Consider the following 13,404-nt stretch of genomic DNA (forward strand, 5'->3'; position numbering starts at 1 on the left):
AATACACATTTATATTGGATGGATTGGAACTTCAGAAGACTAGTTGTCTTGTATTCCAAGTAGGGATTTAACGATAACCTGTTTTAATGATAACGTGATGAAAAATAATGGACACCCGCACACTGTCTTCACTTGCTCAAAATTGGAAAATTTAATACACAACGTTTCGGTACAAGACCTTTTTCAAGTATAGGTCTTGTACCGAAACGTTGTGTATTAAATTTTCAAATTTTGAGCAAGTGAAGACAGTGTGCGGGTGTCCATTTTTTTTCTAAGTGATTCTACTCCACCTACGCACCTGCCACAAGACTTCAACGGTGTGCAAGAGACTCTGGTTGAATGATAACGTGATAAAATTCCTTACGATAACCGTACCGTTTCAAATTTTAATTAAAACCGTGGTACCGTGATTACCATGGTACTGTGATTACAGTGCTTTGAAAAACTCGGTAAACACTGTCCATCTTCAACCAAAGTTGGCAACACTCTCCCAGATGCAAACGTGCAGCCTTGGAGAAATTATTTCCTTGAGTGTTATCAATCCTTTTTGGGTCTGAGTTTTCAATATAAAACGTTGTGAAATGATTTCAGTGATTCTCTCAGTACTTTTTGAACATTTTCAGCAATTTTTTATGAATACCGTGATAATACAATAATCGGGATAATTTTGGTCACGATAATCGTGATGTGAAATTTTCATCTCTAATTCCAAGTGTAGTGAGTACAACCTGATTGTGGGACTTTTAGTTTTTATTTTATAGCTTAGACCAGCCTGCTATTATTTACATTGACTCACTGTCGAATGTACTGTAGGTTGATGCCCGTGTTTCAATACTGCTTCATTGTTTTTGTTATCAGTTTTACTCCATTCATTGTGAGTGCAAAGGTGCCGCAAAATAAAGCACTAGGAGCAGAGAAGGCTACACCCTGACTCCGCTATTCATTCTGATGGAGTTTGGCTGGCTGTTTAGTTGTGTTTCCACTTTACACACAATGAGAGCAGTACACTAGTGGTAGCAGTTGAAGAGGCCTAAATCAACCATTGACTAAAGAAACCTCTTTAAAGTGGTTTTGCATGATATTCAAAAAATGTTACAATGATTTCTCAACATAAAGTGTGCGTTGGTTAGCAAACATCAGGTGCCGCTAAGTGACAAAAAGGCAAGCCTGATATGAAGACCCTGAGAAATACAGTTCCCCCAATAACAGAGCATGCCTTGAAATTAATGTAAAAGGTACATGACATCAAACTCTGGTGTGTCAAATCAACACAATCTAGACAATGTAAGGACAATTAATTTCCTTAAAATACCTTTTACTATCAAGTGAAATCAGTTTGGATTGTTTCAACAGACAAAAACCTTTACCAAACATCATGCTCCCTCAAAAAGGACCAAAAAAAGGGGGCGGGGGGTTACTGCCTTGAGGTACTCACAAATAAGACGGGGGAGCAGTGTATGCAGGGATATCACACAGGATGATGGGAAACAGCACTGTGAGGTCAGAGGAACCTGTCACACAAAGGCGCACCTATGAGGGGGAGGGAATAAGGAAGACAGATAGGAGATTATTAAAAACGTGTGAACTCAATCAAAGACCTAAACCTTAATCCCAATATGAAAAGGACAGATTGGCTCTCCGCTGAAAATCAAATCATTTGCAATTTTTCCCCGATACAAAGTCTAACAGTAGATTTGGACGTATTTTGAAGTAGCAAAAAGATTGTTTACATTTGTAATGTTCATAAACATTAAAGTAGACATTTTTTAATTTTGCTCCAGACCCAGGCTGGGGTGAATACTTATCTACACTTCAAACAAAGTACGGTAAATAATATTTTAAAGATCAAAGGTCTTTAATACAATGGAAAATATGACTGTGTTTGTTGCAATAAAGTTGATAAAAAAATACAATCCCTATCTTGATGGGATCGTATGGATAAAATTTGCAAGAACTCTTTATATTAAAGGTGAGAAACAGCTGCGACAAACACAGACTGCAACACTGAATCACTCAGCACAGGGTTGTCAAAAGTATCGATAAGAGTCAATACTAAAAATTTTAAACGGAGACGATACTCATTTGCAACTGAAAAATCAAACATACCACTGATTTCTCCCTCTCTGTCATTGGTGGGTATCTTTTGCTTCAACAAGTTCAAAGTATTCTGATAGGCTGATGACTAGTGCAGGTGTAATCTGCTGTGTTATGATAGGCTGATGACTAGTGCATCTGTAATCTGCTGTGTTATGATAGGCTGATGACTAGAGCATGTGTAATCTGCTGTGTTATGATAGGCTGATGACTAGTGCATCTGTAATCTGCTGTGTTATGATAGGCTGATGACTAGAGCAGGTGTAATCTGCTGCGTAAGGTCAAAGTTTTTTATCAGTTTTATCAGGCCTAGATTATGGAGAAGCGTGCATCTGTCCGTCCATCTGTCTTTGTTTATTTTTTATGCCTCTTGAAGTGTTGTTGTCATCCCGCCGCACGATATCGAAAATGGTATCGAGTATCGATATTTTCCTGGTTATCGGTATCGAAGTAGAAATTCTAGTATCGTGACATCCCTAAGCAGCACTATTGGGGCATCATTGTGTCATTGGCACCTACCTCGATAGTGTAAATGACTTCGAGGATGCTGCAGTTAGCGATGGTGAGCGGGACGGCGTTGGGGATAACGATGGTCATCTCGGTGAAGACGTCGGAGGTGTGAGGGCTGACAGGCCGGCCCGTGTTGGAGGCCAAGCTGTTGGTGTAGATCCTGCTGCTGACCCTGTTGTGGGTGTAGAACGCCTGCTTCTGAAGGAGGCGGGCCTTCGGAGTGGCTGTTCGCGATGAAGCGTTGCTGAACTCGCACGTTATTTTGGCTGTTTCACCTGTGGGGGTGGGGGATAGTGTGAGTGACTCGTGCCTGTTTAACTAGCCTATTAACTATTTTTCCCTGCTGCTAAACTCCATGCTTACACTACCAGTCAAAAGTTTGGTTATGTGTTTTTCTTTCTCTGTTTTTTCACATTCTATAATAATAGTAAAGACATCACTATAATAACACAATGGAATTGTGCAGTGACCCCCCCCCCCCCCTTCCCCCCCCAAAAATCTACCTTATATTTTAGATTATTTAAGGTAGCTGCCCTTTTGCTTGATGGAAAGGCAAAAGCTTTGGAAAGAAATTCATACATAGCCATCAAGTTCACAATTTATATTTGTCTTAAAAAAACAGATTTCAGAGTTTAGGCCATTTGCAATATTGCCGATATTAAAACTGGTCTGCGACTTTTTTTCGCATGTATCTACCAGTCCTTGGCACAAAAAAGGTTGGGAACCCCTGCTCTAGAGGACACTAGATGAGACTAATGTTAGAGAAAATATTTCTACCTTCTGAAAAGGCAATACCAGCCAAAATAAACATTGTGTTACATTGCTTTGAAACGTGTGGTCTCCCTTTTTGGTCAAGTCCATTGAGCCTGGCAGTGGCAATGTACTTAGTCTGGTGATTATGGATCTTTCCAGGAGGCTGAGCAGTTTGGAAAATAGCCTTATGGTTACACCTGCTCAGTCTGTTCATTTAAAATGAGATATTCCTCTAAATCTGGCTTCCAACCCCCCAAATTCGCCGCCGCCCATAGTTCGCCCCCTCAAATTGTTGGCTTGCATGACGCCCCTGACTTCAGTTACTCTGTGTTAGTTCTCAGTGTGTGGATTTACTACGAAAATGACCGTTTCACATAACTTTGGATCCTTATTTGATCGCGTGGTGAGTACACGAGTCACAACATGTACATGTGATCATTGTTTCTGGCGCTGTTGGATTTTGGGTTGACTGAATGGGGATAGGCAGCTCTTCCATAGACTGCCATTGTAGCGCTAAGCTAAGTAGCAGCGAGGGCTCTACCACTGTTTGTACTGCACGCAAAGTGAAAATAAAGGCATGTACATTCTAGTTTTAATATGGCAAATGGCCTAAACTCTCAAAATGTTGGCGTATCCCTTTAAGGATGATGAAAAACATTCAATCAGTTGTGTCTAAACTTTTGACTGGTAGTGTATACCACTAGACTAGACAAATGACAAGTGCAGATACACTCACAAGCACAGTAAGCAAATGATTCACATTGCCGTACCAGGGGTGAAGACTTTCTTGCCCAGGCTGACGTTCATTGAGACTGGACCTGAGGCGCACCACAGACAGCATAGTGTCATGCTGTTGGAGCCTGCTAGGGGGGCCTGCACAGAAACAGGCACACAAAGAGAAAGTGACACAGATCTGCAGCAGAGAACGTGGAATAAAGGTAGAATTCAGTTTAATTTAATCTATTTTGTCTTATCTTATCGTCAGGACTTTTGAGGATAATAATCCAAACTGATAAGGTCCGAAGAATGAGTCACACAAAAAACAGTGGGAGGAGACTGTCACTTACCAGCAGCTCTGGCTGGTTGACATCTATGTGGTTTGTAAAGTTCAATTCGGTCACAAAGTCCTTGGACAGATGCCACGGCCTGTCGATAGCCACAGTCAAGGAGTAGACGATTTGACCGGAAGTCCCTCGGAAGGAAGATGGGAAGTCTCTGCACCGGGGCACAGGAAATAAGTGAAGGCAGAAGATATTAGTGCTGATGCAATCTGGCACCAAGGCACAACAGTGTAACAAGTTTATACAACAAATGACTGAACATGAAGATTCAAGGGCATTTTATATATCATGTAAGAAAATGAATAATCTCCACCGTGAATAGCAACAAAAGAGACAAAATAACACCCAACATGAAAACACTTGATACATACACACCCCTGGGGGATTTGACATGAAAATGGGTACACATGCGTCCCAGGCTGAAGTTGTGTGCCTCCACTGGTAGCTGGAAGAGAGTGAGTGACAGACAGAGTAACTGAACAGAACAATGAATGGAGATGATTTGATTGATTGCAATGTGTTATTATCATGCACCCGGATAGTGTGGGCGCAGGCAGGCATACCTCTAGTTTCTGGCACGATGTCGCTTTTGAGTTTGAAGAACTCTATCTTTGCAGAGTAGTGTGTTGTGTGTTTATGCTTTCCTGATCCGCTACGTCTGGACCAGTGGACATTCACCTTGCCTTTCAGCGTCAGCGTTACTGAATTGATATTCGTTGGCTTCGTCAGGTCGAAGAAGATCTGGCCTGTCATCGCGTCCCCGCTCGAGAAAGTGCTCCTCTCGTTCAAGGCGTTGAAATTGATACGGAAGTTCTTGAACGTTTGCTCGAACATCGTTGCACCTCGAATGCTGCACAGCTGACCGTGGAAACTAACTTACACTACAAACTACTTCTTCTCCTCCTCTCGGTTTACTGCTGGATAAATCCTTGACACAGTCAGACCATGAATCAGACAGTCACAATCACAAAAATGCACAACAAAACAAACTGCGCAAGCGCAGAACATAGGGCGTGTTTTGTTTTGGAAACTGGGCCCCATGGCGTCACGTGCCTTGCTAAGAAGAAGATGATTAGATTAATGAATTTATTTATCTCAATGGAATCTGCTTGTTGGAGGAGGTCACTGATGCAGAATTAGCATCAGAGGTAAATAATTAATATGAAATAATGATGATTGATGTTGATGTGATGATTTTGCAACAGCAGAATGACAGAAAACAATAAGTAAAGCTAAAAACGTGCAGCAGAATTTTCAGAAAGAGTAGCTAAACATTAGCAGACCCACACTGCTATTTTTTTTATTGCTTCTTTCAAAGCTGCTTCTTAAACAGCTTTGTTGGGTTTTATGGATGCCAGTTTGTACGGAAGCCGAGAACGGACAACCTCTTGTGCAAAAGGAACTTTGATCTGAGTTATGCAAAAAAATCAGATGTTTTTTATTTTCTTTCCCCCCACAACTCAGATAAAATATGTAATACAACAGTGAAAAATAATTAAAACTTTGGCAGCAAAAAAAAAAAAAAAGCTAGCTCATGAATCTTACACAGATTTACCTTGGTAGAAGCCTATTCAATCAATATTTACATCCATGGCTACTGATCCTGAGGTAAAGAGCTTCATTTTCTCATCTTTGTTACCATGCTGTGGAGTCTGAAAGCAAAGACATAGGGTTACTCCTCAATATTACTGTAGTAGGACCATAGTCAAATGGCAAACACCTGTGTGTGTGTGTGTGTGTGTGTGTGTGTGTGTGTGTGTGTGTGTGTGTGTGTGTGTGTGTGTGTGTGTGTGTGTGTGTGTGTGTGTGTGTGTGTGTGTGTGTGTGTGTGTGTGTGTGTGTGTGTGTGTGTGTACCATCAGCCATAGAGAACTGTTTAAGTTTGTGTTGGAGACAAAGGTGAACTTAGCCTTGGCTTTGCTGTCTATCCTGGATTTTCCCCCAGGACCCTTTAAAGGAAGATGGCATATCTCTGAAAGACAAAGTCAAAGAGTCAAAGATTAAATACAGACTGGAAGATGAGGGACATTCCTTTGTCATACTCAAATTCTCACAACTATTGAGTAGAACTATTCATGTCAAATGTTTGTCACTTAAATTGCAGATGATTTTATTTATTTTTATGATATACACTTAAATATGATCACACCCAATAAACAAGAATGTACTGTATGTGTCCAGAAAGGGTAGTAAAGTGTGATAGATTGATATGTATTTGTCAGAAATCATGACAGGTATAATTAATGTATAAACTTACCGTGCAGGGATCTGAAAAGTGAATGGATAGACATGGCAACCCGGGCCAACATTACTGTTGCCTGAAAGCAAGAAGTCACCCAGTTACACAATGCTGTGGCTACCATCGCTCCTTTCAACAAGGGTTGTCAATATGACTACAGTCAGTAAATGCCTATGCTAGTGTAGCGAATCAGCAGTACACATACAGGGGTGAGCATTGGTAGTGTCTCGACTGCAGATAGGAACTGATGTGTGGGAGTGTTGTATTGGGGAACACTATGCTGTAGGGATACTTCCGGAGTGAACTGAGCATGCGCGTCAGGCTACACACACTACTTGGAGGGAAAGCTGCTAGCTTGGAGCGTGACAACCGCTGAGAGTTGTAATATAACTAACTGTGAATAAAGACCCTTGTACCATCAAGAAGCCTCTGCCTCCTGAGATAACGGATACGTTACACTGGCGTCAGAAGTTTAAACGGTGAATATTGCCTCCAGATTAGCGAAATGGTTAACAAGTTCCTGAAGAAAGAGCGCAAGCGGCTCAATCGAGAGGCGGGAGAGGCGAGAGCCGGGGCAGACTACCAGCCGGCCGAGGAGGATGATGTCTGGGTAGACGCAGATGCTACCACAGGGAACCAAGAAAGAAAAACAACAGAAAGCCTGGGGTTGGTGAAAATAAAATCCGAGCCAGACAGAGCTAGCACCGTAGCCACGGAAGCTAGCCCGCAGCCCAAGGGAGCTAGCAGGCAAGCTAGCGAGGCGGGAGAAGGAGCGGAAGAACCGGGACCGGTGAGAGTGAAGATCGAGCGGGTTGACACTGCCGCTGTAGCCATGGAGACTGTGCCACAGACCAGCGGAGCCAGCCTACGGCCCGAGGACAAAGACGAGACACGGGTCGAGGCGGCAAAGGACGGCGAGCGGCGGGGAAGAAAGGAAATCACCCCGCCAAAATTCAACGGTAAAGGCGAGTGGGAGCCATATTGCACAATGTTTAACGTAGCAGCGGACATGAATGGCTGGTCGAGGGAAGAGAGAGCCAGTCACTTGGTGATGTCGCTCGAGGGCGAAGCTATAACATGTGTGGCAGCAATGGCAGACACAAAAGACTTAGACATTGTGATGGCGGCCCTGCGGAGACGCTTCGGACGATGTGAAGAGCAGGCCATCGTAGCCGCGGAACTGTGTAACAGACGCAGACGGCAGGGTGAGTCGCTGCGTGCACTGGCAACAGACATTGAGACTCTCAGCCGGCGCGCATACAGCCAGCTACCGACGGAGGCGCTGGATGGGTTAGCCCTAAGCTACTTTGTCCAGGCCATCGAGCCACGGGGTCTAAGCCAGAAGGTAACGCTGGGACATCCAAAAACACTGGGAGCAGCGCTGGAGTTGGCGCTGGAGATAGAGACAGTAGAAGGCTGGGATAAGAGCAGCGGCATAATGGAGGCCGCCCCAGTGGTGAGAATGGCAGCGGAGAGCCAGCTACAAGAAGAGCCAGCGTGGAAGACGGCCTTGGCAGAGCAAGGCAACATGGTGAAAGAGCTATCTGAGTCGGTGCGCCAGTTAACAGAACAACTGCTCCAAAGAGCGACCCTGCAGCCCACCCCACGAGACAATACCGGGGCCAGGGGGCCCGGGGCCATGCGCTGCTGGACCTGTGGACGCCCCGGGCATCGGGCCAGAGAGTGCCGCGGAGGAGCGTGGAACCAGGGAAACGGCGCGGGGCCCGTCTAAGAGGGGCGAGACGGGCCCCCTACGTCATATTCCCTATGGCCACGTCACCGTTGGAGGGGGCCCAGCGGTACAGACGGGGAGGTGGGGCGTCGCCTTCCCCCGAAGCAGACGACATCGCCGGCGCTGTCAACATGCAGAACGGGCCGCACACGATGAACGGCTGCCATGTTCAGGTCCGCCTGCAAGGGAAGCCCTGTGTCGCCCTGGTGGACACGGGGTGTACGGCAACGCTGGTGAACTACAACATGATGCCAGAGGGAGCGCTTCTGGAGCAGCCAGCGGACCAGCTGCTGAGGACAGTATCCGGTGAGTTGATGCCGATGAGGGGAAGGGGGTCCGTGATGATAACTGTGGGGGGACAGACAGTGAACTTTCCGGTATGGGTAGTAGAGATGGCGGGGCCCTGTATCTTGGGGGAGGACTACTTGACGCTAAATCAATGCACAGTAGACCTAGGGAAGAGCACACTGACGTTTGCAGGGGGGCCGGTAGTCCAGATGGGTCACCCTCCCACCGCTCCAGGGGAGCAACCAAACATCAATAACATCACTGTATACCGCGTCACAGTTGAGCACGGGCCCCACGCGGAGCCGCAAAAGAGACTGTGTTGGACATGTGGAGAGCCGGGCCACGTGGCGAGGTGGTGCAGAAGCGGTCCCGGGAGACGGACCGGGTATGCGGGACAACGACATGGACAGCAGGGAGCCTGCTGGGCATGCGGCGAGATTGGACACCTGGCTAGAGAGTGTCAAAAGGCTGTCGGGGACCGGAGGGCAGCGGGAGAAGAGAGACGTGCAGGCGGCGGACAGGTGAGACTCTGCTGGACTTGCCGTTCGCCTGGGCACTTAGCCAGAAACTGCACTGCGCCCCCCACGGTTGCTGTGCGGAAAGCCGAGGTGGAGAGCGAGGCCGGTTGTGTTCCCCCTGTGGTCCTGAACACGCCGCCCCCTGGGGGAGGGGGACGGGAGGACGAGCGAGGGCAAGACGAGGGGGGCTGTGCAGATGTGGACCTGGAGGACGACGACATGACCATCATGGATGTCGACGCGGGGGAGTTTAAACGCAGGCAGGCGGAGGACGCGGAGATCGGTCCGGTGCTTGCGTGGGTGGCGGCCGGACGCCGCCCCCCCGTGGGGGAAACTCACATGTTTTCCGGTGCCAAGAAAGAACTGTGGAGCATGTTTTCCGACCTGCTGCTGGATGAAGATGGGCTGTTGGGGAGAACAGGGCAAGGGTTTGAGGGGAGGCAGACGATTGTGCCCAGATACTTGCAGGGGTTGGTTGTGCGGTGGGCGCACAGGGGCCGTACGGGACATGACGAGCCTGAGAAGATGCTCCGCAATGTTAGTGCACTTTTCTACTGGGCCGGATACGAGGAGGACGTGTGGAGATACCACAGGGAGTGTGAGGACTGTGTTTAATGGGACACTTGGGGGACTTTGAAAAAAAAAAAAAAAAAAAGAGGAGGAGATGGTGGTTGGAAATGTTGTAACCGAAAGTAAATGATGTGCATGGCATGAGATATTGTGGGGGAGATGATGTGGGGAAGTCTGAGAGTGCAACATGCTGTGATGGAAAAAACAAAGAAGCTGTTAAAGGAAAAAAAAAAAGATGTTTTGGTACAAGGGGGTGTGTGATGTGTTATCAACGTGGGCGTTGACCTTATTGTTGGGCGGGGAGTATGTAGCGAATCAGCAGTACACATACAGGGGTGAGCATTGGTAGTGTCTCGACTGCAGATAGGAACTGATGTGTGGGAGTGTTGTATTGGGGAACACTATGCTGTAGGGATACTTCCGGAGTGAACTGAGCATGCGCGTCAGGCTACACACACTACTTGGAGGGAAAGCTGCTAGCTTGGAGCGTGACAACCGCTGAGAGTTGTAATATAACTAACTGTGAATAAAGACCCTTGTACCATCAAGAAGCCTCTGCCTCCTGAGATAACGGATACGTTACACTAGTCTAGTATGATGTGTCGCATAAGAGTGAGGAAGACAAATGTAGAGGTATTTTAGAGGGAAAACTGAATTTATAGCTGAATAATTTTTCACATGCTATTTCTATCATTTTGGACAGGATATGTTTTATTAGACTCAGCCCTCATTCTTAATCCGTGGCGCAGCTCACCAAACGTCTGGGAGCCGAGACTAATGTTTTATCAACACAACCAGCTCTTTGCAACACAAAGTACTTTCAACACAAATAAATAAGCCAAAACTGTAATCGGATCATTAAGTAAGTGACAACAGAGGTGGGAATGGAATGGACGTTATTTTAAATCACTTTAAATAAAAGAGACCACAGACTGAACAAGAGATTCTGATTCCAGCAGGTTGAGATGAATATAAGCAGTTCAATCACCCTGGCTCTCCTGAATGACAAGCTGCTTCATACTGAAGTACTTGTCCTTAGCATGGTAAGTTACAATTTTTTTGTTTTTTTCCTCCGTCCATCTGACTTCTGCTTTTCCCTTCATCTTCACACACAGAGTGAATTGATTTTGCACTCTTTAGCCAGCTCCAATGTAATTGTCCCTGTAAGGCAGAGGTTCTCAAATGTTTTCCAGCCAAGGACCCCACAAGATAGAAAATATAGCGGGGACCCCCTCATTCTGATTTGTGATTTTGGGCTAAGCTTAATTGTTTCCACGGTAACGTGCTTGACTTTTAAATTGATAGGTTTGTTAGATTAGAATGTAATCCATGAACCATTTTAGATTTGAAGCATAAAATGTTTTCATTGAACTATGAAGCTTTTGCAAAAAAAAAGTTTTTATTTTTATTTTCCTGAAAACTTTTCGCGGACCCCCTGGCAAAGTGCCACAGACCCCTGGGGTCCCCGGACCCCCATTTGAGAACCACTGCTGTAAGGTAATCGCCGCTGGTGAACGTGTTGCTTTTGTTAATGGGGTTGTATCCCACTGAAAAGCTCTTCACAGTGTTTGACATGGTCGATCACTGTTAAGCAATTGACACCTGGCATGCAGCACTCCACAGGTGCTATAGGTGACATCATGAGCAGAGGAAGGCCTACAGGTTGCAAGGTGTGTCCTTGGCAATCATTAAACCACAAGATTTTCACCCACCCACAGAAATTTGATGACTCCAAAAATGTACTTATTACAATGAATGAATGTATGAATGGTCAACGGACATTTGGATTTACAGTCAGGGGACGCACACATGGATAGTTATATCTTATAGCCTGCATCATTAATCATCTTTAATCCTAATCATTGTTTATCTTGAAGTTATCTGCTCTAAGAATATGAACTGATGCCTTGTGAAAATGTGGTATAGACAGAATATGTTATACATGGTTTCTGCGATACATCATGCAGTGTAGTTAAAAAGGAAAGGTCTAATCAGCTGCACAGTGTTATCTTCTCAACCTCCTTCAAATTCACAAAGAGATTATTCATTTTTGGTATCTTTTACTATATACATTGTATGTAATTTCCCCTAAACATTTACAAAACCACCACTTATAAAGGTGTTGTTCTTTTTTTTTATCAGGCATCATATGCAACTGAAATGTTTTTCACAGTTAAACATAATGAGGCATAATGTTTGAGGATATGCTGTATGTGGGTGAAATGAGATTTAGATAATTGGGGGGAAGGGGGTATTTTGCCTTTATTTGATAGGACAGTAGGCAGACAGGAAAGGTGGGGGGAGAGAGAGAGGGGATGACATGCGGCAAAGGACCACAGGTCGGATTTGAACCCGGGTCAGCCACAGAAAGACTAAGCCTTTGTGGTACACACTTTATACCAGGTGAGCCCCACTTAGTTATTTTGAGAGAAATGTTAAGATAAAAGTGTCCCTGTCAATAATCTTATAAGATCATTCTGTTTTTAATCACATTTTGGCATTCTGCGTTGTCCCTTAAACTAAAGTATGTGTGTATTACAGTAGCCTATATTACACATAGCTGTGATAGAGTCCCTATTGTGCAAAAAAAGTATTTTTGTTTGCCTGTGAATTTATGACAAGAGCACTGGGATGTGTCTAAGCAGCTGTCAAGGTAAAAATGTCACCTGACCAAGAGTCACCTTGAGCAACTGATAAGGGGATCATTCATTTTGCCACCCTTAGCTTCATTAAAATGTCAGTTATATGAGGTATATATAATGTATATCAGGTGCTTGCTAATACAACTGCAGGTTGGTAGTGGTGATCAGTTTTCAGCACACAAGAAACCCTTTCATTTGATCCCCGAAATGTCCTTAATTTCTCCATTATATATAGGCCTACATTATCTGTTAAAATAATACATGTATGGTTATTATCATGGGTTTATAAGGAAGTTATTTGTGGATTTATTCACAGAGACACGAGTAATTAAGGGATTTTGCATGCCTTTCTGGATCGTTTATTTTTTTAAGGGTATTTTGGATGAGTTAAGGGATGAATTATGTACATAACTGAAAATGAAAGCTCATTTTAAGGGATCACCGGTCCGTAGCACTGAGATATATGAATGGAGAGAGTGTCCCTATCTCCTCCCTGTATGTGTATTGAAGCCAAAATCCTGTGGAAATCAGTGAACCAGAGTCTGCGCAGTAGCTCCGTTGAGTTAGAACCTCTGAGAGCTCCCCGCCCCTCTGAACTTTCGTATGTAGAGCTACTGTTTCTAGAATGCGCACAGTGCGTTGTGTATGTATATACAGTCTAGCTCTGTAAATATAGCACTTTAAGTTGTAATATTTTTTGTCTCGCCAAAAGTAACCAGGAAGATTCCCACTATGAGATCAGTTTATCAAAATGACGCCTGTACGAAAATCTGATTTTGGTTGTCGGAGATTTCAGACCTCCGGGCTGCTGCTGACTGCTGAGTGCTCTCAGCGCTCTCAGCCCAGACCGGAAGTGGAGGCAGGCCTCACTCACTCACTCACCCTCAGCCTCACTGGGGGGATTATCCGATACACTGCTGTGTTGATTAAGCTAGCCTAATGTTTCCGTGGCATTTTGATTAACTTTATGATTTAATTCCTTTTGGAGCAAATGTTG

At 44.9% G+C, this 13,404-nt stretch overlaps 2 protein-coding genes across 2 annotated transcripts; both read right to left on the minus strand.

Moving 5' to 3' along the window:
• Positions 1-286: 286 nt before the first annotated feature.
• On the minus strand, positions 287-5,356 carry LOC310784239 (arrestin domain-containing protein 3-like). The gene is made up of 6 exons (XM_083645259.1): positions 4,982-5,356; positions 4,794-4,863; positions 4,425-4,572; positions 4,128-4,230; positions 2,614-2,879; positions 287-1,530 (listed from the first exon to the last, which is right to left on the minus strand). The coding sequence occupies exons 1-6, from the start codon at positions 5,250-5,252 to the stop codon at positions 1,432-1,434; spliced, it is 957 nt and encodes a 318-aa protein (XP_083501385.1). The 5' UTR covers positions 5,253-5,356; the 3' UTR covers positions 287-1,431.
• A 967-nt stretch (positions 5,357-6,323) lies between these two features.
• On the minus strand, positions 6,324-11,340 carry LOC310784350 (arrestin domain-containing protein 3-like; the record flags this gene model as incomplete). The annotated part of the gene is made up of 4 exons (XM_083645366.1): positions 6,324-6,390; positions 6,676-6,736; positions 10,754-10,868; positions 11,251-11,340. 4 exons carry the CDS (start codon positions 11,338-11,340, stop codon positions 6,324-6,326), a joined length of 333 nt encoding a protein of 110 aa, XP_083501492.1.
• Positions 11,341-13,404: the final 2,064 nt, after the last annotated feature.

This window comes from Poromitra crassiceps (genome assembly GCF_964638095.1).
Source record: "Poromitra crassiceps genome assembly, chromosome: 10".
NCBI lineage: Eukaryota > Metazoa > Chordata > Actinopteri > Beryciformes > Melamphaidae > Poromitra > Poromitra crassiceps.